We start from the raw sequence: 27,249 nt of genomic DNA on the forward strand, positions 1-27,249 counted from the left end.
AGAAATCTGCGACGAACCGATCGCACTGTTCGGCTGCGAATTCTCTCGTCGAACATCGAAAGAAAAAGGAGGCAATATTCCAAGCGATCGATCCCCTAACTCGCGACGCGACCGATCCTTCTGACCAAGCCCCGACCAAGTCCCCAGCAGTTCTCTTTCCCCATTTTATTTACTTCTCCCCGCAAGACAATTTCAGTCGGACGTATTGTAGAATCCGCTGGCTGGCCTTAATCGGCATCGCAGCGTTTTGGAACATCGGACGTTTAGATGCCTCGAACAGTTCAATGGAATTGGGGCTACGTGGTCAGGCATCCGTCTCGCCTTTCAACCTGAGACGGGCAAAGTCCTCGAAGATTATGTCGTCGTCGCCGTATGCCTCCCTGGACAGAAACGGAAAGAAGTTCAGAAATTCTCTAGTCGAAGAGAGGGCTGAAAGAACGTCTACTCCGGGACCACTGAAAGATGGTACAAGGATTTATTTATTACGTCAGTATAACCCTGGTTCTTATCTCTGACCACTCTCGTCTTATGTATTAAAAAATGTACACTCCTCGCGTAAAGGGAATAACTGTGGTCCTTACCACGGTCCGTGCACCAAATTTCAATGACCTTAGTATACAGAAGAAGCTTTTTATTCTGACAAGGGAACTGGTTACCAAAAAAAAATGTTAGTTAATCTAAAAAACTGGTAAACTTGCATTTTGTGTTCGAATTCTGATACGTTTAAGTTCGATACGTTCCCTTGCGAGAGGGACCAACTAATATTAGACGATGCGAATGAGGGTCGTCAGTCGCGTGTACATACATGAATGATCTCATGGAAACGATCTCTGGCTGACGAGAATAGCACGATAATCAGTACTTAAATATTGACCACATACGTGTCCAATTGGATCAGGTTTGTGTCGAGTGGTATCTCGCCGCTCTCCACCTTCTGCGTCGGGCTGGCCCGCGCGGTGGGTGGTGCCGGTTCCTCTTCTTCCGGTTTCGGATGCATCAAGATGAACGGCAGTTCTGCCACTAATTCGCTGTTAACAAACGTGAATTAAACCCTCCGTCCATTTCCTGAGTGACTCGCGTCCACGTCATAAATCCATCCGATATGAATTGATACCAATTGCGACAGTGCTGGATTGGAGAAACGCTGCGCGCGGGGCCCGCGTATTTTCGTGATATCGCGATCACGAGTAAACGACTTTGGATCCTAACGAAACAGCTGTTCCAACTGGATCTCAAAACGAAGTTATTCGAATTCAAGCGAACGAATATCGAGTAACTCGACTGCTTCGAACGAAGCGCAACAAAATTTAAGTTACTCACTTGCCAATATTATACAATTGGAAGTCTATATTAACAGAAACAGAGATCGTTCTGGTACTCTTGATATTGTCTCGCAAATGCGTTTCTTCAAACCAGATCGTCAATCAACGCAGAGATTCTCTGATCAGAAACTTACCCTCCAAGGGGTCCGAGGTAGAGTTTAACTTTCACTTTGTACTGGACGATGATCCCAAGGTTCTCGCGTTGCGAGGGATACACCACACTGCGGAACACAGAAAATCCGTCTATTCCTTGCCGTAGTTATTCCACGGACGTTCGTTGTTCAAGCATGCACGATATACCAGAGCAATTCATATCAGGAAGCGACAAACGTTCAGTACAATGGAGAGTATACCGAGCAAGATAGTAGCTCGAGAGGAATCAGCAGATAGTTTAGCCAGGTAGAGGAGGAGAGTAGTCTTAGCACGTCGAGGGCGTAGAGGAAGCTTTCGAAAGCGAGCGGAGTGCGCATGCAGCCTGGAGCAACAAGTGCAAAAGCGACTATCCAAACAAGAACCGTGGGAATGGGGTATCGATTTTGTCTAAGCATCGCTCTGCGTACTGCGGGTCTAGCGTTCGTACGAGATTCGATATGAAAACTGTGACCAGAGCTAGGAGGAAGTGTGCTCGACCAAACGTCGAGCTGAACTGAGGCGCGCTCCTAACTATTTCAAGCTTCGAAAGTTCAGAATCGTTGGAAAGCCTCCAGCTTCGAGCCGCAATTATTCATTCCGTTTCGCATTCATTGTCGATCGAGTGTACGGGGGAATATTTGCAGCAGTGTCGACGAAGCAGAATCGGTCCTCTAATGCGTCTCTAGCGTTTCAGACTGGAGTACACGTCGGTTCTAGCAGGCTCGATTGATTCGATCAACCGAGTACATACTCGTTCGCGCACGACGCAGCGTGGTGGATGATATCGCGTCCAGAAATACGCGCTAATGCTCTAATAAAGCGGGTAAACGCGAATGCCTAAATCCTGTACCGCGGTCCGTTCTAGACGTAACCAGCCCGCCACATCGCCAGCCAGCCAATTTATTTCTCAACTCTCAGGAATCGTCGGTTACCACGATGGAAACGGCACGTTCGTATCGTTCACGACTTCTCACCTGTCGCGTCAACGTTCACTATCGCGTAATCGTATTGTTAATGCCATGAAAAAACGCGACAATGAAGAATTACTACTGTTTCGATGATGGAGATTGTTTCGTACGTGGGCACGAGTTGCTCGCTTCGCAGAGTGATCGCAATAATTTCAGAAGAGGAGAGAGTTGAATGCACTCGTTCGAGGAATGTTCATCCCCTTTCAAAAGTATTGGGACACAATTTTTAGCAAATATTTTGTACATCGTATAAAGTATTTAGTTGCCAAATTTGATTACGTATATATATTTAGTGTACTCGTAGGGAATTAGATTGTATCACGCATGACAAACAACGAGACAACGTGCGTCGATGGCTTTTCCATTCGCTTTACGAAGACTAGTGCGCGATCGTTCGTTCGTTCTTTAGTTTGTAAATTGAAATTAATACCCTCAGTGACAAATGTCACCCAATACAGTAACCACGTGGCAGCGTACGTATCGTTTAGCGAGAAACTCTGATCATTATCACATGCGTGTTCGTTACAATTAAACAAATATCCCAATACTTCCGAACGTAAACGCGGGCGTAAAAAGAAACGTGGCGGGGAACAAGCGTTATTAATTAATTCCCGCGGAACTGTGTCAGTCGACGCGTTACGCGGGATGTATTAAATAATGTAAAGCCAGCGCTCGCTCGAAAGTCTGCTGAAATATTGAGCGGTACATTTTCGAACGCGCGGTCGCCTTCGACGATGACAAAATTGCTAACAAAATTCTCACGTTTCGACCGCACGAAATTCTATTTCCTCTCGACGTGATCTTCTTCCGACGTTTCGTTCAATATTCGATCAGGTAACGAGTCACTTTTAATTCCTCCAAACCGAGGAAGAATTGCTTTCACGCTGAATCCGTTTCTTCTTCTTCTTTCGTCCCAGAACAAGCGCGTTTCTCCAATTAATTACGCGAACGCAATTACACCCAGTGACTCTCGAGAACGAGGCGAGTCTCGCGCGTGCATTTCGTCACCGAACGAAAATTTCCTTCCGCCTCGCGCGGAGCAACAATACGCGGGGCTATAATTGCACCAGCGTTTCCGCGAAACGTATGTCGGGGTTGGGCGAAACGCGAATGGAACGTTTTATCGAGCAGAGAAGGGTGCGCGAGGCGACTCGATCGAATCGACCTGGATGGAGCAGGCAGAGAAAAAAACCGGCGTTTCGTCTCTGAATACACAGGACCGCTAGAGGGAGCGAGAGGGAACGGAAGACGCGAACAGGGCGGATGTACACGCGACGAAAACTCGCAGGCAACGGCGTCGCTATTTTCGAACGGGCGAAACACACTCGCGCGAGATAATTGAAGGTGTATCGCTGGATCCTCGTTGTATTTAACGCGGCTACATTTTCCATCAGACGCGTACGTGGCGTGTCTGAAAGACGAGCCAGCGATTATTCCTCGCCGTGCCATTACCGCGAGGTAGCACGATCGAAGTCGAGCGAAAGGCGGAAAGGAAACGACGCCTTTACAGGTGTTTCTCTTTCGATCGTTGGTTCGTTCGATGGATAGGAAGATCATCGACGTACAGATCTTCGTTGAGCGAAGGTAGTCCCAGCTACGCGTGCGTGTGCTCGAAAAATTGAGGGGAACATGGGGGGTAGACGATCCTCTAGCCGGTTTTAAAGCCGTTTGGTAAATACATCGCGCTCCACGGTCGTTATTTGCGCACGCATCGCAGTTAATCGACATCGATGTCTCCCTAGACGTCGATGAGTCTGCTAACAAGTAGTGTAACGTGCCCTCGGGACGTTGGTTTACAAATAACGGACACGGTCTACATCGAGGGGCTGATGAACTACGGGTACCTTCCGCGAGGCTCCAAAGGGAGACGCAAACGTGCGCAGTCTGGTTACTCGATTCGAGATTCTCGTGTGTGTCGAACGTTAAAAGGAAAATGGACGTACAGTTTGAGATCCCTCGTGTTTCTCGTCGAGTTTATTCAACGCTGTGTACCACGGTTTCGTACACTTCGCGTTCCTTCGAACGACGTAACGAAACACCGAAACTGTCGGCGGCTCGACAGCCGATCGATACGCCTCTCTGTGGTAAGCCTCGAGTGGTACAGGTTCTCTTTGACGCGTGCGATCGCGATTTCGGGCACACGCAGCCTCTCGCGTACGTACAGAGAAGTCGTAAACGCAGACGTGATTAGCCCTTTTGATGCTCGTGGATAGAAAAGACGCAAAGAGAAATAGATAGAGAGACAGATAGAGATAGAGAGAGATAGATAGAGAGAAACAGAGGCACGTACACTCAGCACCGATCAAAAGTTTGGGTATCACATCGTCATCGTTCGAGGATAAGACTAAACGAAGGAGGATCAGAGAGCGTCTGGTCAGACGAACGGAGACGCTGCTAGCGATCGCCCAAGGACTTTCTCAGAGGGGGATGAAAGGTTTTTAAGGAAACGCGAGACTGGCGGTGTTCGCGTCGCCCAAACTTTTGAGCAGCCCTGTAAATATATATACGTATATATTCAGGCGTGCGCTGTCCATCGACAAGCAGCGGTTTTCTTACAGAGTGCTGGACGCCAGATTGGTGTCCTCGTCTTTGATCTGGCCATCGAGGGCAAGCCCCCATTTATGTTTGTTGTTGGCGAGAAGCGGTGTCAGAGAGAACACTTTGCTCAGCGTGAAACCTGGCCCCACTGGGCACCCCTCCCTGACAAACATGTAGCAGAAGAGTGAAGGTAAACGTGCCATGGGTGAGAGGGGGCCTAATAAATCCGGGTCTATCGGGGCTACGGAATAACGCTTAACGGTGGGCAGTCGCGAAATTGGTTTCTGCAAGGTAGCCGCGATTTTACGCGCGTCCCGTTCCTCCCTCGACGACTCGACAGAGGGTTGGGTCTCTCGAATCTCGCCACGGGATCCGCCGATCCCCTAGCGTGACTACGATCGCTGGTAGTAGCCGGATTCAACTCGTACACCGTCGATTCGAGCGTGTATCAAGGCGCAAGTGTACGGTTGGCAGAATAATTAAACGGTCTGATCCCCGCTGACGCATGCTCTTCCATCGGAACTGGAATCGTAACGCGTGATAATTGCGTCTAACATCGAGATTCGCCCTCCAGTTTCAACCAGGTTCGCAGAGTCGAACCAATTTCGAGTGAACGCTGTAAATTTTGCGGCCACCGTGGAAGACGCGCGAAAATGCTTACACAATTCGCGGGTGAAATTTATTGCCTGGCCGTATTCGTGGAAAAACGAGGGAACTCGTAAATACGTACGGCGTATATAAACTAGCATTCGAAAGGCCATGATATACTGTTTCCATCGAGGAATGATGGAGAACCCGAATAAAACCGCGGCTACGACGTCGATGCGTTTCGATATCGCGGAAACGACTCCCGTGACTCCTCGACGACGCGTGACACCGTCGACATCGACGGTACGTGTAACGCCATCGCTAATCAGGCCTCGATGTATCGTTAAAAGTTTCGCGATTCGAAAGCTCGGTCACGGGAGAATCCGCGTCGACTTCAAATCTCGACGGAGCGCAGGGCGATGATGATGAGCTACGTGATTCGTGGACTGTGACGATCCTAACTGTGACCGAGTGTATATATATATATGTCTCTGTGTGTACGAAACACGAAATTTCAGCTTGTGCGTCACACTGCAATACAGACTACATGGACATACGGGAGAGGGAGGAGAGAGAGAGAGAGAGAGAGAGAGAGAGAGATAGAAACAGAGAAAGATATAGAGAAAGGGGGTAAGAAAAAAAAGAGAGACAAAGAGATAGTGAGAGATAAATTGGCGTAGGTGGATGAATCGGGGTGTTTCGATCGATCGGCATATCAATTGTGGAAATACACAGACGTGGAGATAATAGAAACTAAAGTGAGAACAAAGGGTTCAGGATGGGGAACAGGGACATAACCTTTGTACAGGAAAGTAGACCACCACCGATGGAGTTCCATATCCATAAAAAGTCCCCAGCAAAAAAGGCCACGAAGGAAAATACTGGCATTCCACTTTGAAATGGTGTCCCCATACAATATAGTACTTTGACTTGTAACGATACGATCGTCCGCGAAAACTGCAAACGGCTCTCGATGCTATTAACTGTCTATCGACGTGCGCAGAACTTTGTACCGTCGCGTATCGAAATTGAAAATTGAAATCCGCCACGTTCGTGGACGTGTCCCGTCGAGTTTATCCCGAGAGCGACGATTATCAAAGAAACGAGCGCGACGAGAGATTATACGCTCCCTTAGAAGTCGAACAACGATGGCTGAAGAAGAAAAATGAGTACTCCGGTCTGTCCATTACTTTCTCGACCGACGACACGTGATCTTCGCGACAGAGCCAGCGAGGCTTACGAACAAATCCCGGTGAAGCTATCCGCGAGTGTTTTCCAGCATCATTTGGCCCGTTTCCAGTCTTCGATCGCGAGCGTACGCTTCAGAGGTAAATGGTACCCGGGCCGATGTTTGAGCACTCACATTGTGCTAGATGCTAGATTGGTGTCCTCGTGCTTAAGTTGGCCGTCTAGAGCAAGGCCTCGCTTGTCTTTGTTGTCAGCAAGCGTCGGCCTTAGAGAAAACACCTTGCTCAGGGTGAATCCTGGCGCTACCCCTATACTGCCAGTGCAATCATCTTATTTTCCGTTTCGTCATGTCACAATTCCTTGCGGCATTTATCATCGCGCACTATCGCGTACATACACACACACACACACACGCACACCTAATCAGTTAATACTAATCGGGAAAGTCTCGTGTATAGTGTCTCCTTTCATTCGGTTTTATTGGTTGTAGAAAATTGCGTCGCGGGTAATGTTTCTCGAAGAATGGCGAGCGTTCGAGCCGTTCTTCGTTCCTCCATTAGATGCATCGAGAGACGCGAAATGTCTCAGCGTCTTTAACAAACGGACAGAGGAAGGCTGAGACGATAAAGTTCGATTAAGAGCGAAATTAGACTGGAAAGCTCGCCCAGTTATTCTTAATCCTGTGCGTGTTTCTCCGATGAGGGACGCGCAGAAACCAGTACACAACGCGTCATTGTTCCGTATTATCCCGGCGCGATGTAAATTCTCGCGTTCAGGATTGAAATTTATCGCGACCAGCGGCAATTTACGTCTCACCGCGACGGTATCGATACATCTCGCGTAGTAGCTCGTGCCTGGTCACGCCGCAGAATCTGTTAGCTCGTAAATTTTCGCGGTGACCGCCGCAGCGCAGCGTATAGGCCACCAGGTCCCTCTATTTAAGGACATATCGAACAGCTCGAAAAATAAACGTCCGCGCGCGATCTTTTAACGTTTACGAATCAATCGTGACCAGACTCGAGACTGCTGTCTATCTAAAGTCGCGCGCGATCTTCGCGTTACGAGGAAACAGGGGCTTCTCGCGGTAATAACGAGCAACAAATGGGCACGAAACGGAACCGAGTAACTCTTAACGAATCGTGAAATTCATCTACAAACAAGAACAGACATCTGACAATCCAACGAGACAGTTTTCATCGGTTCGCATCGAACAATGCGGCTATCGCATCGACCGCGTACGATGCGCCTCGCGATTCCTCGTCGCTACTTTCACGATGTCTTCGTGCACGGACCCATTTGTTGCTGGACGTACGTTACGCGTTCTATCGCCTACTGTCAGTAGAGAATAATGGTGTGCATTGAATGATACTCACTCGCTCTCCGCCTCGGCGACCGTGCACTTGTACTGCGCGGTGGAGAACAGGCAAATGTCCGCGAACTGCCTCACGGACACTTTGATCTTTTTCACCGTCCGATTGCTGTTGTTCGCTATGTGCACGTTCACCGCGATGTTCTCGCCGTGGTGGTACAGCTCCTTGTCCAGGGACGCCTCCAGGTGGAGCTTATTTGGGGACATGACGAACTCTTTGCTCACCTCGACGGAAGGCTGCTCGCCTTGCTTCGACGGCGCGTACATAATCTTCCGTATCGCTAGCCGCACCGAGTTTCTGCAATACGTCCATTTATCAACCGGCTTGCCAACGACCCGCCCTCGCCACGGCGACGTCCTACGTCCCGAGAATCTCGTCGCGGACAAATAAACGACATCGATGTCTTAAATCTTTTAGCCAGACGATCCTTTTGTCGCGTTCGACTAGACTACCGCGAGTAACGTTAAAGAAACAACCTGTTCCTCTGCTTCTTTGGAAAGAACTACAATGCGAGTCTATTTTATCACTTCGACGAAAAGATCTCTAGCCAAAAAACAGTCTGAGAATAACTTTTATCCCGAACAGCGAGGGATCGTTGATCGAAACGGAATACCTCGTAAAAGATATGCATCTGTTTGGTATTCCTGTTCATTGAGACTTCTCGCAGCGAAAGGGGGTTGAAGGAGCGCGCGCGGTCATTATCGCGTTCGTTTGGAATCGATCGGAACCAGGAGGGGTTGAGGGATCGCGTGGGTCGTAGATGTTACCTGACGATCGTTTCGTACCGTTTCTGCGGCTTGTCGTCCTGCGTTTCGCCAACGAACGCGATCAGCTCGTAGTCGACGCCGCACGGCTTGCCTGTGTCACCTGGGGCCGGTTGCAGCGTCACTGACGCGGCGCAGTGAGGCGGAAGCTCGAAGTAGAACGGGTACGCATCCTTTCCTAATTTCTTGATCAGCTTCTCCTGCAACCGCGTCAGATTCCTCTGCTGCGCCCCGGACACCACCGGATAGATCTGTTCGGCGGTCAGATAGAGCTCCTTGCGGAAATTCAGCCCAAGAACGTCGAGGTCCTCCCTGCCGTACTTGAACGCGGCGACAACGTGCCCAAAGACCTTGTGATCCTTCACGTAGTCCGGGTCAATCAGCACGACCCCGTCTGTAACGATCGAAGAGCGATCGGTGAGCAGCGGGCCTTAAGTGGCCTTGACGTTCGAGATTAACCGCTCGTTTAAGTAAATCGAATTTTCCAATCCTCGCCGTCAGCAGCCTTTCAACTGGCCGCGTTACCGACGTTTCGACGTTAAATAGCTGCACGCCGGTAATTGGATTAACCTTCGAGAGGTGGGGCGAGCCGTTAATACACCGATGTTTCTCCACTTGAGAAGGAAGTCCCACGTTCCGCGAGGGAGAACCAAGGATCGAGCCGCTTTAGACCGGCTCAACAGGTAGATGACTAATGAAGGTAATCAAGTACGAGGAAGGAACAATGTACATAGGACGCCGTCGGGGCACCCAGCGCACCCCTCTCGACGGTTAACCAGGATCGATCTCGACGGAAGAGAAACGTGTCTTTCTCCCCCTAATCTCTTACCAATAGGGTCGACGTGAGTTATGTGATCGACGAAATCCCTTTTCCCAAGGTACACGGTGATCTTCCCATTCAGGCTGGACTTCTTGAAGACGCGTGTAGCTTGCCGCTTGCTGGCACTGTCCACAGTGTCCATCGCGCAGTTCTCGGGGCTGAGGATGGTCCCTAACTCATTTGAATCCTCAGACACCGAGCGACCCGATTCCGAACTGTCCCTCTGCGGAAAAAAGAGACGGTCGAAGGTTAAAGCGAGGCTAATTCCACGAGTGGAACTTCACCCGTTTCCCGTGGTAGCGTCCCCGTTGGAACAGCGGTCGTATGGAAATTACTCCAGGGTGTGTGACTAATAAGTAAATTCAATGTTCCCTCGAGTCGCGGAAACTTTTGATATTCCCATGAATTTTTTAACGAGAGTCTAACTAGCGCTCGAAGTAACGCTCTTCCCCTCGAATTAAACTCCTACACGTTCTCCTAACTTTTGTAATTCGACGTTTCCCCGCAAGTCATTTACGAGTGTTATTCGTTCGCAGTTTTCCCACTAGTTTGGTGCTTTTTTACAGTTCTCTAGACGACCTTTCCGCACTTTGGAGTTAGACAGAGCCGAGCTCGTTTCTTCTTTAAAAATGAATTAGACCTGTAAAAGTAATTACAGGATTGGACAGCATTCGAAACTAGGTTCCAGCTATTTCGTGTACGTTCTTTAAAAAACAAGGACTCTCTCGACGGTGGCAAATTTTCAGCCCAAGTATAGCCGTGTTTTTCGCGTGACGGCGGCCTCGTACGGCACTGGCATTCCCCCGTGCTCGAACGCAACAACTCGCACGCATTGCGAATCAACAAAGCCACTGCATACCGCAATGCACTCCAAAAAGGATGTTCGTCATCGTTCTTTGAGGACGGCGTACGTATGCGCACGTAAAACGGCTCTTTGATCGGCTCAGCGTCAAAGAAAACGACCAGAGAAAAGAGTGAGAGAGAGAGAGAAAGAAGGAGTTAGTATTAAAAGGGAATACGAATGATACATTTATTTCGTCCCCTGCCTGGTGGAACGACGTGATCAAAGCCACAACATATACTTTCTTTCGTGAACCGAGTTTTCGACAACTTCGCAGCCCTTTGACATATGGCATTGCGTCGAACGCGAAGGTTTGATCCCTCTCTCGTGGAAAATCACCAAACGATCCCGTCGACGCGACGTTTCAGGTGCGCGAAACGTTATCGTCAGAGGGAATCTGGTGCTTGCGAACTCTCCAGCCAGACTTAGGGCAGCTTTAGCGAACTCAGGCGTTCGCGAAGGATTCGAAGTCTGGAAAGTCTTGGGTAACAGCGTCGACGGTGCTAAAACGCGCGTTCACATAATCGTCGAATAATGGTAGGGACAGAATCGTGGCTGCTAATGGCAGAGGAAGTGCCCTTTTCCGACTTGGCTGCTAATGGACTTCGAAAATACCTTATCCCTTACGTTTCTTCCCTCCGTCTGACGTCGTGCGTGAGTAACGCCCGATCCGATTCAGAGATAGACACGATGGATTAGTGTGATGAATTAACGCAACAACGAGGCGACATTAAGGTATCGCGCTTATCGTAATCAGTCAATGATTCACGGCTGTAGACTAGAACGTGTTCGTACAGATTAGTATCATCACCTTTGCCACGTTACGCAGTCCCACGCTCTCCCTTCCCCACGCAGGTGCATTCGCGTTTCTTCTTTTTATCCTCGACGAGGAACTCGCTACGCAAGCGTGATAAACAATCTAATCAAGTGAACACGAGCGTAACACGGACGGTTCGTTGAAATTACCGAGCGATTTAATTGTCAAGGATTCTGTTTCGCTGATTTCACGTTCCGCGAACGTGCACGATCGCGTGTCTCGATCGCGAAACCCTGGGGACGTTTGCTTCTGAAATATCGTCGTTCTCCAAGTGGCTCGAATAGAATCCAGGGAGATCTAGAAAGAAACGACGAGGCTTCGAACGACGCGATAGCTCATCGACAACGAGTTCCGCACCCCTGACGAGCGTCGAGCACAGACTGACTCGTTCTCGCGACAAATGGATGTCAATCGACGCTCGTGCGACTCTTAACGCCGATCCACGGCACAATCGTCGCCGGTTGGATCGAGCCGTGACACGCGGGCGAGTTCCGTGTCTGTCGCGAATCGCGTAAGGACGCGATGCTCGTTTTCCAGGAAACGACGATTGCTTTTCCGGATCGTCCCGTAGTTATTCCCCGTTTCGTAACTCGTAACTGGACAGGTTTAACGAGAATATTCGCGGGGCACGCGGTCTGTTTTTACCGGTTCCAATCGTCGGGAAATCGCGCGGCGAGCACGGAAATAGAAATGACTCGATGGAAGGATAAGCAATCGGCGACGATCGCTGGCTGGATACGATTCGAGTTCCAACGCTGTTATCCGACGACACACCGTGGATTATTACGGCACAATGACACGATAGATCTACGAGTAGCTACGACTGTACGACCGCTCGTTTAAACGCGTTTCGCAACGCGCGGACGATCTTGCGATCTGCTGGTTTTAGGCTCGCTGCATGCACGCGTTCTTGACGCAAGAAAACTTGAACGTGGCTGGTTTAAAACATTGATAACCGAACGTCCACGGGAATCGTGGTTCGCGACTGACGTCTTTAGATTGTGCGTATATAGATTTCATTCATGTTATTCTACGCACACTGGTTTCGCTGCCCTCGAATGACGCGCGTTACTCGAATGATCTTCCTTTAGCTGATATCGACTGTTTTTTCTTTCTGTGACACTAGTGTGTAACAGTTCGTATCGATGTTACTGGATTTATTTCTAAATTATTACAAAGATTCGTCTGGACCGTGATGAAGGCAACAATTTTACACTTTAGATGATTGACATAAATTCTTTGATTGCCTGTGTCTATAGCTCGCGTGTCGATTACTTGTTGTTAGTCGATTGAGTTGCAGAAAAAAGTTGTGGAAGCGGCGGACGACGCGATTGAAAAGATGGGACAAGGTTTCGCGGAATCTCGACGGGGACTGGGAAGAGGAGAGCGTCTTCTTCTTTTAAGGTCGCTGCAGAATTCAATAGCCGAAGGACTTTGGTGCCCGTGGTGGAAACAAGATTAACGTCGAGCGGAAAAACGCGAGCGAAGTACGGCTCGTAGCCCGCGGCAGAGCCAAGGAAACCGAATAACCCACCAATTTCACTCGATTACCAAGCGAGAGAAAGATCGATTCCATCACGGCTAGGCGTTCTATTTCCATTCGATAAAAATATCCCGTTTTTATAGACGGCTCGCGAAACGTCTGGACTATTTTAAAATGGATAGGCTCCTGAAAAATTCCTGGTCGATACAGACAAAGAGCAGCGGACGCCACTACGAATCGACGCGAAGTCGATAAAAATTCTTGAGCCTGAGGTCTCCGTGAACCGATCTTCGTGGGAGCGACAAAATGGCTTTCCTCTATTCTTAGTCGCGATTTCCACGCAAAATGCACTTCGACTCGAGCTTAAAAATAGTCCCCTCACTTTCGAACGTATGTCAAGTTAGAAAATCTTTCGCGAATTCGACGTAGCGAACGCGAAGTAGGCGTCGACCCGTATCAACTCGCATTTTTCCAAACGAAGGCGTTCGTGGCGATCGACGAGCGATTTTTAACCATCTTTTCACTCGTGGTACGCGATTTCGCGACGACGCGACACAATGCGACCACGACGATTCGACTGTAACTAATTCAGCCTCGATGCAATCGCATAATTGGTACGGCTCGATCCCCGCGTAAACGCTGGGAATGCAGCGAGCAATTTTTGAACGACACACTCGCACGGGTTCATACTAATTACGTCACGAGTATAATTTCATACCTGCAGCGAACCCGTAAACGCGACCGAGCCACCGAAGCAATCAACCCGGGCTCGACTCGCGTGGGAACCCTCGGAAGGCACTTCTATCGCCATCCTACGATCCTCCAAGCGAAGTGCAACAAGTAATTCCTGTAATCTCATTTTTATACCGCCGAGTACAGCACAATTTCAAGTGTTTGCCAACGTATCCAGGCCTTGCGCGACTACAACGGAGTTCGACTTCTTTTTTTTCGCATAGAATTGTTTTCCCCTTCTGGAAAATTAATTAAATTTCGCGGCGTTGCATTAAATCGACGCCACCTCGGTCTGGTTTAATACAGCTGGCTGCGGACGCGGCACAATTAGCGGGCCTGTTTAATTTAATGAAACTCAATGTGGCTGAATCGTAGGAAACGCGAATCGCGTCGCGCGCGTTTACAAAAGAGAATTCTGCGGTAACGTGGATCCCGAAATGACAAGAGTAAAAGCCAATGAACAGCCAACGGCCATTAAAAATCCATCCTCGCGAGAGAACGACGTGCTTTAAAGCGCGATCGCAAAGTAGACAATGAACTCTTTATAGTCTCGAGCACTGGTGTGCTTTAAAAAAAAAAAAAAAAAGAAAAGGTGGAAGAAGAAAATTGTCACGTTTACGCAGTAATTCTCCGTTGCCGTTGAAAGACGCGGTTTCCGTCGCTTTGGCGTCGTACTGAGAAAACTGCAGCAGCGATCGCGACGATACTTTGTGCACGCGCATGCAACGAGGGCGCAGGGAGAGGTAATGGACGTCCCAGCACGGTAAATTGCAGAATTTATTAGTTATTATCAGGAACATGCGTATGTGCACGCGTGTATATCGTTAACGAGAGACGCGGGATCACAAAGGGCGGGACGTGGCCGTTTAAATTGTCCCGGCGACGAGCTTTCTAAATATTATCGAACATACTCGCAGCCAAGCTCGCTCGAGCTTGGAAATGAAAAATGAACTTCAAGATTGAGCGAGAAAACTCGCTGAACGGTTTTTGCTAAAAGTGGAGTCTGGTGAAAAGTACGTTTTAATTAAAACACTTAATTGGCTCGAAATTCGAAGCACGTACGTTGCTGCTGGAAAGTACTAGGACTCTCGTAGGATGTTCTTAACGAACCTGTACGAAATCGGTTTTCTAATTCTTGCGGGAAGAGTAGAATTATTTCTGAATGTTTAACGAGTATTTAATGTTGGTCGAATATGGACGCAGTGAGATCGACGATATCTGTTTCGTCATTCTCGATTCGATAAGAACAGGAAAAATTTCGAATCGATAGCGCGACGATTGATCCGGAGTAATTAAATATCCAAAGGCCACGATACGTGAACGCGTTTCGCATCGACCAAACTGTGTTAACCTACACATGGTTTCGGCAAACTTCGTTGTTCCCGCGGTGCTTTAATCAATTTTATACTGTCGATGTTTAGAGACGCGGGATTCCCACGCAAACGCAACTGTCTCCCTTATCGAAAATCAATTGGGGGCAAGAAAAATGGGAAAAAACGAGAAAAATCGCTTCTGTCCCAATTATACACAATCGCTGGTACACCAATCGAAACGCTGCAGGGGCTGATTTGATTTTTTCGCGTTTCCAATCGCCGCGGGTCAAGGTAAACTGGCAGGTTATTAATCATGAATGCATCTTTTTATGGATTACTCGAGACTTCAACTTGTTTGTACGTACATGTGCGAACGACACAGTCTACCTATTGTTACATCGTACAAACGACTCGTTCGTTTTATAACAAAACAGTAATGCAAACGTTATGGTGTCCACTTAATTCAGAATCGATTGCATCGAGCGATTGCACGTGGAAATTATGAAATTTATGAGGTACATATTGAAAAAAAAAAAAAAGGAAAGCAGTGTAGCGATATTTTCGTAAGTCTAAAACACGCCTTAAAGAAGATTAATAGACCGTTACGTGCTAAATGCTTAATTCATTCATACGATTCAGCCGGTCGTTTATCACGAACCACGTTCTGGTCCCTCGTTATTACGCTTCGTATCGCGTATAAATTTATACACTGCCGCGCAAGACTTCGGTTCTTGATTCCGCGTCATTCCCCAATTCGTTTCGTTTCACGTACCATCCTACATTTTCGCGTTCCCATTTGTCTGTCTGGCAATATATTATCCGCCACGTTCCAATTCATCGGTAGACACCGATAACGGATGATAATTCTTCGACGAGACTAAAGAAAACAACGCAGTCTTTCGATTGTCTTCTAATACATGTATAAATACACACGCTCGAATGATCGCAGAACGAAAATTTTCAGCATTTCCATTGAGAAAGCCAGGTAGAAACTGGCCTGGTTCACTCTAAATCGTTTTGGCTGCTCCTTGTTAGTCACGCGATATTAAGTTGTCGTTGCTTCCACCCACGCGGCTACTTTAGCGATCCTCGACGACACATCCGAGCGATCGCCACGAATTCCATCGAGGACCTTTCCTCCGTTTTAAAGGTTACCGATGCACAAGCCCGCGCGGCGTGCAACGCGGTGCATCGTTGCCCTTTAATGCAGGCCACGGCTCTCGCGTTCGGATCAGAACTCCGTTCAGAGGTTCTGATACTTAGTCACCTTTTTCCCACGGTATATGTGTCGGCTCTGGGCATTACAGGGAGGCTAGCAGGGTTGAAACTTTCTTTGCACTCGCCTGATAATCCAGAAACAGTGCCAGTTACTTTAGCGGTGTGCAAGGTTGTCGCGGGAGCCATCGTTGGATCGATTGGCTAACCAGCGTTGGAAGTCTATATTGGTTCGGTGCTTGGTACGTGCAGTGTCAAGTTTTAATCCCTTTCGACACCCCTTCTTTTTGATAAATAAACAAGTTATTCAATCCTACTCGTATATATAAGATACAATGTACAACAACGTACAGGACAGAGTCGTTGGTTTCCATCCAGTTCTGTCGTTCTTGCTCGATGCTGCTCGTTATTCTTACCGTGTACTCTCCGTATTAAATGGTGGAAGCTCGCGAATAAAACACGAATGAATTATAAAAGATTATCGCGGTGGCATCTCCGCGAGGCTACGTTGCCAGTGAAAAAGCATCGACTGCACGGATTCGCTTTGGCGGATACACGCGATCATTGCAAAACCGATCAAGGACCTCTGGCTGTGCGAACCGACCGGCCTTGAATTAGTAGGTATTCGATGACTGACGAACGTACGGGAGAGACCCGTGCACGCGTATATCCGGATTAATCGTGATCGTGACACAGAAAATCGCGTTCGAGCGATCGCTACCCGCGCTACAACCCCCTTTTCCTGCCGCGATACTTCTCCTTTACGTCATACGGGCCGCGCGAATGTTAAACTGCTGCGTGACTTCGTGTAAATTACTGCCGTTAGATCGTTTACGGATCTAGAGGAACGATGGAGGATCTTTCTCTCGCAAGATACCACTATGGTTGTTTTTCGAATGTTCGTTTAACCTCGCGTGATTGACCATCGCGTTCATCGATGCGCGCGCGTGTCGTTCATCCGAGAAGAGTTACGAAATGGTCGCAGAAGGAGTTAAGGGCCACTGGCCGAGTCGTTCTTGCGTACATCGTTCTCACGGATATCGAGAACGACGACTGCTCGAGTCTTCTCAGCGTGGAGAGACAGAGAGTAACGTAACGCGATTTCCACTTTTCTTCATGGAAAACGTTATATCCGTTCTACTCAGAGCGGGGAGACTTCCAGGAATCTTAACGGCGGTTTTGAATGTTAAATACGCCGCGACTGGAATACAGGCTCGTTATACCAGGCTATTTTCGGTGGTCTATTAAAATTTTCGCTCGGCAACCGCGTCCGCGAGAATGCCACTTCACTTTGTTCTCGTCTCGATGAACTTTTTTCCATCGCGTCCATCAGTTCGCCATAGCTTCGACATCGTTCCAGGCTCCTGGAACTCTGTTCATTGTTTACGATCTAAGAGGATTTAGAAATATTCGTGAACAATGACCATTCGTCCAATTGTTCCGTTTCGTTGAATGAACGGACCAGATGCTAGCGAGCGATTCCACTGAATTCACTTCTTGGCAAGCTTTTCATTTCAATCCTCCGCGGAATAACTGGCCATTACGACCATTTAGCTCGATCGCGTGGACAGAAGCTCTGGAATTGTTTTAATTAGATTTTAGCAACGTTCTGCGGTGGCTCGACTCGGTTTAACGACTGGATTCAGTCGAACGGTGTTACTCGAACTTCGAAACAGGTCTCACGTCGTCTCTGTTCTTGTCGCGAAAGGTGACGATGTCTTCCGGTAACTGTGCAGGACAGTTTGCTTGAGCGCGTTAACCCGCGTCAAGCTTAATCCACTCCAAGTCTGTCCAACACCCAACGTGATCACAGAGCGGCGAACTTCCCTCGGCTCTGTCGCTGGGATCGTTGATCAACCTCTCGTCTACCAAGTTTCTACAACCTGCCGACAGCAGCGTCTCGTGTAAAAGCAAAAGCAACGCGTTATTGTTCGTGTCTCGCGTGAAAAAGAAAACTGGGTTAATTGACGCAGGCTCGCGGTTCCCCGGACGAGAGAGAGACTGGGAATTTCGCGATCGAACGTAATCTCATCCTCTGCGACAGTTCTCTACGCGAGACACGATTTTCTCTACGTGAGATTTGCGAAATGTCGCGAACAGCTTCCTTCCATCGTCTCGCCACGGTCAACACGGCGATCTATTTTACATTGCTAATTCGCGGACGGGTCACCAGCAACTTTTCCCGGTGTTTTCTCGTTAACCAGGAAAACTGGGACAAGTAGCAGCAGCGTGGTACACGTTACGTTGCAGATGGTACACGAGATCCTTCTGATATAATGGATCGTACGCGCGAGGAGACGAAGATGACGTCTATGTCGACAGCGACCCACATTGTTTGCGATGTTTGTTAGTAGAGTCTACTTCGGCCTTACGGTTGGCTTTCCGTATCGCACGATGCAATTAGAAAGTGGAAAGAAGTATTCATCATTTCCAGGTGAAATTCTTTTTGAACGTTGCAAGCAGTAGCTGTTCCTCAACTTCGTCCACGGGTCGATACTAATATTCAAGAATTTCATATATTAAGATGAAAATATATTCTCAGTTATAACCAGTCAATTTCATCTGCAAAGATAGCTATTAATAATAGCTATAACTAGATACAACGGTACAGTATCAATACATCGTAAAATGGCGATAAAACGGGCGAAGTATGGCTTAGACAAGAAAAGACACGTACGTGGGTGTGTAACCTCCAAGTTGAACGACCAAGTTGAACGATGCGATGGTTTAAGGATCGTAACAGGTCGCATCTCGTCGCAACGCGTTACACGAGACGACTAACAGCCGTGAGATACGTGATCTCGTATTTTTGCCAGATTCCAGATGAAATTTTCGCGCTGCTGGCTGAGGCCACACTCGGTTGCGTACCGTTCATCATCCTCTGTCAGCCCGCCACCTGTTTCCGTGCTCGCCGCCGTTTATTCAAGGAGTCAGTAGACCGAAAGGCGATCGTCAATCTGACCGGAAGGTTCGTCAGCACCGGAAGGGGCTCGTGAAAGGCGGTGCAATTAATTAAGGTGGAATTATGCTGCCGGCTCGTTCACGCCTGAAGGAATAGAAAAACGCTGGGCAACCCGGGCGCGAAGCCTGCGATCGTTTCAACAAACTTTCCCGCTTCTCCACCATCGTTTTCACTTCCAGACAATTTCGTACACGTACACCGTCGTTTTCCTTCCAGTTATCGTTCGTGGCGCAAGAGAGATTCATTTTATGATCGAAGATCGGGAAGGTTTGGTAACTTTTAAAAGAAATTTCAAGCGGATCGTAGAAAAAGGAAAGTTACCCCCTCAGGTAATAATACCTTGGCTCAGACATTTAATAGACTCCCTTGTCTTATCGCAGAGGATCTGCTTCTGTCTAACTTCCTTTCTGCGAAGTGAAAGTTCACTCGTCTCTTCAGTCTTTGATCTTTTAACTCTTCTGGCGCGTCGTGTCGTTCGTATCGAGGTTTAATTACTCGCGGTCGAAACGAGCACGTTCGTATTCGGTCAGTTTTATACGTCGAGCCCATGGGGACCACCGAAACCGGGCACTAAACCTTCGTTCCTTGAATTCGAACCAGGGTAATGAAGAAGAGTGCTCGTAAAACGAAATGATAGCGGGATCGTTCTTTTCCCCTGGAATTCATGGCCGTATGGGGAGTCACCCTAATCGTTTCCTTCGAAGCGGGTATCTCCCTCGGACTTTTCATTAAAACTTTACGACGTCAACCGAAGGACAACGTAATACCTTTTGGAATATTCGTCCCAGGCAACGGCTCCTCATTTCACGTAGGACGCGTCTTAGAAATTTCAGCCCCCTGGATTATATTAAAATTCGTCAAAAAATATTTCTCCAATATACGGTTAATGCCGCGGCTTAAATTGTGATGTAAATGAGTACCTGCACGCGCAGTGGAATGAAAGACTGACGTTTATTTAAAAAAAAAAATGGTAGATATTAATAGAAACCGAGCTGAAGAAACAACTGATAGAGAATTCCTCGTCTCAATGCGAACGATATATTTCACGCATTGACGTGAATAGATAGAGGTGCGACTATTGTAATTATAAGTTGGTATTCAAACCTCGATCGTTTGTCCGATGAAATCGAAGAACTAGAATTGTTACGACAGCTTCGTTAATGCCCCGGAAATTAATGGCCTCGCCGGTTCCGCGAAACGGAAACGCAAATTGATTCAATTAATACGGACAAGCGACAAACTCACCAACCCACGATGACTTTTAACGCTACTCGCGTCTACACACGTGCGCACCGTTCAATCCCTTTTTTTTTTAATCAATTTCTGAGAACCAATACGATGCAGCGCAAATAATGCAGACGTAACGCGAAGGTGTACGAAAGAGACCTTACGCTCGCGCTCTGGCGTACACTTTTTCAATTAACGAAATGGAATAACTAACGCGTTCGACAAAGTATCTCAGGGTGGATTGTTACACGATGTATTCGAGCGTAGAAAAAAAAAGCAGTAATTCCCTTGTTAATGATACGTTCTAGCGGTCGTTGTTAAATCAATGATACCATAATGGCGGCTATAAATTTCGCAGAATTATGGCGTGTCACAGGAACCAGTTCAGATTGATTTCGCTTAAACAAACTACCCCTCGGTTTTCGCAGCGTTCCGCGTAGATTTTACCAGGACGATTTATCAGGAACCGGTGAATAAACCAATCGTGAATCAATCGAAGAAACTATCCTCGATTGATTCGATAGGGGATCTGCCAGAGCAAACAAATGTCGGGTCGTTCTCGAAAAGCCGTAGTAACCGGAGGGTAGTCGACCAATCTCCGATGAATCCAGATCCAGGCTGAATAAGCAATTCATAAATCGCGGACCCGTCGCTATCGATCTCGTCCTCTTAGCCGGGGATATTGCATCGGTATCGCGAGATGTTGCAGGACCATTGAATGAGCTTTATCTAGAGTTAGCCCGTCTTCGTGCCGCCAGCACGATAACAGAGCATCGCGTCGCTATCTGCCCTAGTTTACGCCGTTCCGTGGAATTCTGCGCGCACGCGTGTTTCTCTACGGCCAGCATCCATCCCCTTTCGAGGAATCCTTGAAAACAAACAGCCCCTGATAACCGAAGTAGCTGAACGGGGATTCAATCGAATAGATACTCGATCGACAACGATTTTTGACATTCTAGTCAGAATTTTACGTGTCACATCTCTAAATGGATCAATTATCCTCGAAAAATAAACTGAGCCTTGATGCCAGTCGAAATGTCTATCGTTGATCTCAATTTCTAGTTCGCTCGCCACGTCTATCGGAATACCTTAATGGTATGTATGCAATTAAGTACTCGAGACCGTTCTGGATATCGATCGGAAAGGGTTAACTGATGAAGTAGTTCGTGAACCGGAAACCTTTCCCAGAGACCGTCTACCCGTTACCAACCAGTTAATCTCTCCACGCTAGAAATTTTCAACCGATATACGCTCTTTGTTAAAACGTACCACCTCTTCCTGCTGCCATTAATTGTTCCGCTGAACGCGCGCGTGTTTTGCCACTGTTCGGTTTTTAATCGACCGGCCTTGACTCGATCGGTGATCGATGACGAACCGTTGGGGATACGGCGAACGCACAATAGGATAGCGAAGCCATTGTATGCGTAATCGGCGACCCGTGCATCCTTCGAGATGCGTCGATTTCGAGATACTGTTCCGCTCGCGCGGGGACCGCCTCGATCTGCATCGCGGAGCGCGTGATTCACGTTGATCGATCGGACATTTCAGGAATGTCGGTTGAAATAAAACGTGGAGCAGTGATCGCTGACCACGCTCGTGTCGTTCGTCGTCGATGTTTCATTTATCCCGTAGCTATCGTCTCGCGAATTAATCTCTTAAGCCGCGATCGCGCGAAGCCGTACGGCGGACGCAGCACTCGAGGGAGACGCGACTCGTTGCGAAACACCAAGCTGCAGCTTGGTTGCTACTCTCTTTCATCTTGCCCGCGGAGTTACGCGTACGCAGTCTCTGCTTATCGAGTCTCGTGACGACGATGAACTCTGAACCTCGAAATATTCTATAGAATTTTAATACGCGGCTGTTACGCGTCCGTGGACGCGTGTAATTTATCATAGTTTACGTAACGCTTAATGCTGCACACGCTGATCAGGCTGATCGAGAAGGCACGAATGTATCGTTTAAAATCCGGTTACCGAGGATTCGATACGAGAATACTGCTTCGTCGATCATAGAATAGTTAGATTGTACGAAATTCGCGATATATAAATCGTGCTATCAATGTTTATTATCAGCTCCATTTGCTTAATCGATACATCACGCGTGAACGCGATGCATTCGTTCTTTAGAACAAACAAACGACGCTACCGATTGCGTCACGCGTGCTGCGAAAAATCAGCAAACATTTAACAATGTTGCTCGGGTGTACGAAGCAAATATTAGGGAACGCCAGGGAAACTGTAATAATTCCTGAACAATCTCGTTTACGCGGTCGCAATATGCGGGAAGACATCCCGTGCATGCATTAAAATGCAAATCTCCCTCGTGTCGCTTTATCGATCGTAAACCAGAAGAAAATATGTCTCTGGACTTCCGCGAAACAGAGGCGCGCACCAGCTCGTGCGCGAGGGAGCAGAGTTCGCCGCTTTCCTTTCATCTTCTTTATAAAATCGATGCTCATCCATACTCGCCGGTTTTCGATGTTATCAGGGGATCGATTAAGTGCCCCGAGGTATCGAGGAGTCCGTCGACGCGTGCAATTTGAATGAACGACGCCGCGGATAGAAATTGATGAAAGTTCACGTGGTATCGCGGGGATCTCGCTTCGACGGAGAATATTGATGAAATCGACTGGGAACTAGGGCAAAAATTGCAGTCTCTATGTTTCCAAATGAGATTTCATCGGACACTATTCATGGAGAGGACTGGGCGTTCGTCTGTGCTGCGATTCGCACGCCTGGAATTTCAATGGAATCCGTTCATAGCGCGTTGCTGTTTGCGAAATTGCATCGGCCGTTACTTGGAAAAGCTTCACTTTCAATCGACGATCCGCTGAACCCCACTGCCCCAGCTTTAACTCGCGATTCCTCCAGTCCACTCGAATCCGAATACGCGAGAAGTTTGCTCGATAGCAAGATTTCCCCAGCAGTTTTCCAGCAGTAGTTCCAGAGGCAACGTGAGCCCAGAAAATCAACAATGCGGAAGTAGCTTAGCGGTTCCAAGCTGCGGGACAAAGACGAGAACGGCAGGGACGTTTCCATTTCCCCTTTGACGCGTCCACTTCTCAAAACACTCCGCCCAGACAGAATCTAATTAACCTGTCCGTGCGTCGTGCGACCACTCTCCAAAAACTGGTCAGACTCGGTTTTTCGTTAATTAATCAGACGATCGAACGTTTAGTCCTCGCTCGTGGACAGTCGATTGTCAAGAAACGAGCGCCAGTCGAAATCGCTGTGACGATAAAAAAAAAAGGAGAGAAAATAATTCAGAGTGTTCGATTCGAGACCCAATTTCGTCCACTGTAAACCGACGAACGTGTACACGTTTCGTCGCGAGCCATAACGAAAGTCGATGTATGCAAAACCATTGCCCACGCCACCAATCGCTTATCGATTGCCGTGAACGATTCGCGATACTTCGCCGGGAATCCAGCTACCGGTCGAGGTCTCTTGACGGTGTCGAAATCGGTGGGAACGCGACGGTTGAAAATCGAGATAGGAACCCCTGGAATCCAGTGGAGAAAAGAGCATTTCTGGCGTTGTTTCCCTTTGTTGCTCGGGACGGGAAACGGCTGGAAGGCTTCCACGCGATTCAGTTCCAGCGAGGAATGCGCGATGGAGAAGCAGAGGCTCCCTGCACGTTTATTGCGACGCAGCTCGGCTGCATTATCCGCGGTCTTCGTTCATTTCTGGCCTTCGCCTTCGATTTCATCGAAGCATCGCCGACGGAGAACGATTCGAGAAGTATTCGGCTCTCGTTTTCTCGTTCGTATACGCAGGCGATACCGTGGGAAGTACATTGCGAAGTCACTGTCGCTCTGAGTCATTCCTGAATGAACATTAGATGATTTCATTGAGTTTTATAGGAACGATCGAACGTGTGTCAGGTATACTTCGATTCTGCATCTATTTCGCGTAGTTTTTATCGAAGTAGATGTGATTACGGCATAGGAGTGCCTTCTAAGGTGTTCTCATCCGCACGAATCAATTACCAACGCACGGTTCGTTATGCGGAGTCGTCGAAGAGAAGAATTTGTCAACGAATCGCGCGAAACGAGAAGAATATTAATTCGCGATTCGATTGCGTGGGCAGAGCGGAAACTGTCACCGCTCATCCATCGCGATTATTAATAATCGATGATCACAAATAACTGCTGTAACATCGACATCAGTGGCAGTGAATACACGCTCGCGGCTAACAACGTTTCACCAATTAAACTCGCGCGATTAAACCTCGAGAGAACAGTATTTCGGCAGTAACACAATCTCGATACTTCAGTTGGATTAGCTTTACGACGGAGATAACGAACACAGCAACATAATTCTAAGCAATCAAGTGATAAAGTTGATATCGCCACGCATCATATCGTTGCGATCAACGTAATTCTTACGAGTGTGCCTGCAATTTCACGCACATTTAAGAGCATAAATCTTACTCTAAGTACCTCCACGTTTTACGCTGCTCGCTTACAATTTTTAATCGAGCCACCGTATCTATTTACGTTTCCACGCGAAGTGGATTAGGAGGCTTGCAATCTCGCTGCGAGCATTATTGAGCCATTGAGGGGAGCAACTTCGCGTTATCGTGGCTTCCCTTGTGTCAGAAGGCTCTTCGCCAATTTATTATTTGGAGAACGCAGGAAAAATACAAAAGATTAAACGTTTGACGCAGTAGGGGCTTGATTATCCAAACTGATATAAAATAGCGTACGCTGTTCAAATAATTACGTACTTCAGATAATCGAGAAGCTCTACTTTCGCGTAAAAGAAGATCGTTTACCCTGAAACGTTTTATGATAACTGGTATTGTACGCGTGAACGAGAGGCAAAAACTTTTCAACAAAAATCTTACAATTTCCTTCGCTTGTTCGCTGTTTTAATGTAATCGAGATTTGATTGCGTTCAAAAGAAACTTGGGCGTTTCAATCTCTTCTCTTCTCTCTCTCTCTCTCTCTCTCTCTCTCTCTCGCCAAATACTGTACGATTGTTTTTTACAACACAAAAGGCTACGCCAAAGAGGATCAACAGGAAATTCCGTCGGTTGCGGTGTTAATGACGTGTCCGCAGAACTATCGAAACGTCGTATCGGCGGAACCGGAAACGTTTCGCGTGCAGAGGCGTATTTTAATTCGAGCGGGCCACTGCGAGATTAGTATGCGACGCAGTGTCGACCGGCACGAATTAAAGGAAATGGAACCGATGGTCGGCTGTGGAAAGCAACGCAAAGAAGCGAAGACTCCCACGGTGCTCGGCCATTTTCCCATAAATTCGGTGCAACCGGTTCCGAAAACCGTAGAGGTGCTTACGACGCGTGAATGGAACTCTGTATGCCCAGCGGCCATTCACCTCATGCTCGATTTGGGGGAAAGCTTTGCCTTTTATTCGTACGCAACCTACCAGACCGACCAGCGTTTTTCCATCCCGCTCTTTCGCCTTTCTTTCCATCCTCACCGTTTCTTTCTTCTCTCCTTTCCACGGCGATTCGAACGAAAATGCTCAGGCGCTGCGGAGCTTTCTTGCTCGTCTATTCAACGGATCCTTCTCGGAACAACGAACAAACACGAACTCTGTTTTCATCATAATAATCTATAAATAATACGTAGCTCTTACAATTCCAAGTATCTATAAAAGTCTTCGATTTAATTTCGGGAAGGACATCGTCGATGGGAATAAAACGTCGAATCTTCCAACTTGGTGTTTCTTCAAACAGGAGACGCAGCCCATCGGATCGGTAACGCGTTCCTATAATAGATGTACCAGAAAAATTCCCACAAAGTAGCTCCATAGCGTGTACTAAAAACGAATCGATGGAAGACTCTCTCTCTCCTTCTCTCTCTTTCTCTGTGCGTTCGTTCGAAACCCGCGAGGGGATTTAAGTGATCCGCAACATCCCCGGCTAAATCTCGTTCGACCGATCTCCCCCGGTACGTTGCCGTAACGTCATGCGTTCGTCTGTGTGGATGATCCTCGGCATAGTTTACCAGCGACTCCTTTTTCCTTCTCCTTTTTTTTTTTTCTTTTTTCAATCTCCAACGAAGTGCACGCACGCACCACGACGGCACGTGTGATCACGAAACGGTTTTCGTAATCGCGTACGTTTCCGTTTTTAATATTCTCCGCGGACGCTCGCGCGTTGCGTGCTCCGTTTTGGAGCAGCGCATCGTCTTCTGCCTAATACGGTATACTTGAGAAAAATGTGCGAAGGTTATTTTCGTATTCGAACTTAACCTACGCTGGATCGGATTCGCGACCGTATCGAACGTTCAATTGCCGCGCATTATTTAATCAAAACTCATTGATAGCCGCCGTTGAAAAATTGCACGCGCGATCTACGATCGGACACGCGTACTCGGGTGTACGAGTAACGTGTGTCGCGTCCGGACATTGTTTACAGCGTCGGCGAAAGAGGGAGATTCGATTTTTCAGCGCAACGCACTGCTCGTATTCTCAGAATTCTACCGCGACATTCCATCGGATTGACGCGTGACCGAGGGAACACTTCGTTTCCGATTTTTGTGCGTAAAACGAGGGAAAAAAAAGACAGAAAACAGCACATCCGCCTTGCGAGATTCTTAGCTGATCCGCGAAACTCGTTACTCACTATTTAGATTCTTGGTAATATCGCTAACGATAGTGTTATTGCACGATCGAAGTTAACGTGATCCTTACCTAAATGTTTCACTGGCGTCGTGGCCCACACCCTTTTCAATACTAGACCAATTGTCACTCGTAACACGTACAGTCGCGCACGGCTGTTCTGCACGACACACTGCTTCACGACACCTATCTGCTTTGCTTTTATTTATTTCGTAAACGCGAAATAGAGAAAGAGGCGAGTCGTCAGAAACGTCCTCTGACCGTGATTACTGCACGAATGCTTCGAGTACGTCATGTCCTGAGAAGCTAGCGCTGCAGTGCGAACTAACGCCACGCTGCCACCTGGTTTCGGGAACTAAACCTAGGGTTATTTAGT

General features: G+C 47.9%; 1 protein-coding gene across 4 annotated transcripts; it reads right to left on the reverse strand.

Moving 5' to 3' along the window:
• Window positions 1-27,153, reverse strand: Krz (beta-arrestin protein kurtz). 4 transcript variants are annotated; one of them, XM_076907156.1, is made up of 8 exons: window positions 26,946-27,153; window positions 9,700-9,913; window positions 8,892-9,264; window positions 8,110-8,403; window positions 4,979-5,122; window positions 1,457-1,543; window positions 882-1,028; window positions 1-380 (listed from the first exon to the last, which is right to left on the reverse strand). In XM_076907156.1, the coding sequence occupies exons 2-8, from the start codon at window positions 9,830-9,832 to the stop codon at window positions 305-307; spliced, it is 1,254 nt and encodes a 417-aa protein (XP_076763271.1). In that variant the 5' UTR covers window positions 9,833-9,913; window positions 26,946-27,153; the 3' UTR covers window positions 1-304. The 4 variants fall into 4 exon arrangements, with proteins under 4 accessions (XP_076763271.1, XP_076763272.1, XP_076763274.1 ...); XM_076907157.1 differs by lacking the exon at window positions 4,979-5,122 and adding an exon at window positions 6,912-7,049 and having other exon boundaries at window positions 26,946-27,151; XM_076907159.1 differs by lacking the exon at window positions 26,946-27,153 and adding an exon at window positions 11,343-11,388.
• Between the last annotated feature and the right edge of the window lie 96 nt (window positions 27,154-27,249).

Source organism: Xylocopa sonorina, chromosome 15 (assembly GCF_050948175.1).
Source record: "Xylocopa sonorina isolate GNS202 chromosome 15, iyXylSono1_principal, whole genome shotgun sequence".
In the NCBI taxonomy this organism is placed as follows: domain Eukaryota; kingdom Metazoa; phylum Arthropoda; class Insecta; order Hymenoptera; family Apidae; genus Xylocopa; species Xylocopa sonorina.

Bases quoted from the DNA above. Each gene is read 5' to 3' on its own strand.
- Krz (XM_076907156.1), bottom strand. From the start codon at position 9,832: ATGGACACTGTGGACAGTGCCAGCAAGCGGCAAGCTACACGCGTCTTC. The intron at 8,404-8,891 runs GTACGAAACGAT...GACGTATTGCAG, and splicing joins GACGACAAGCCGCAGAAACG to AAACTCGGTGCGGCTAGCGA. The intron at 1,029-1,456 runs GTAAGTTTCTGA...GTTTGTTAACAG, and splicing joins TACCTCGGACCCCTTGGAGG to CGAATTAGTGGCAGAACTGC.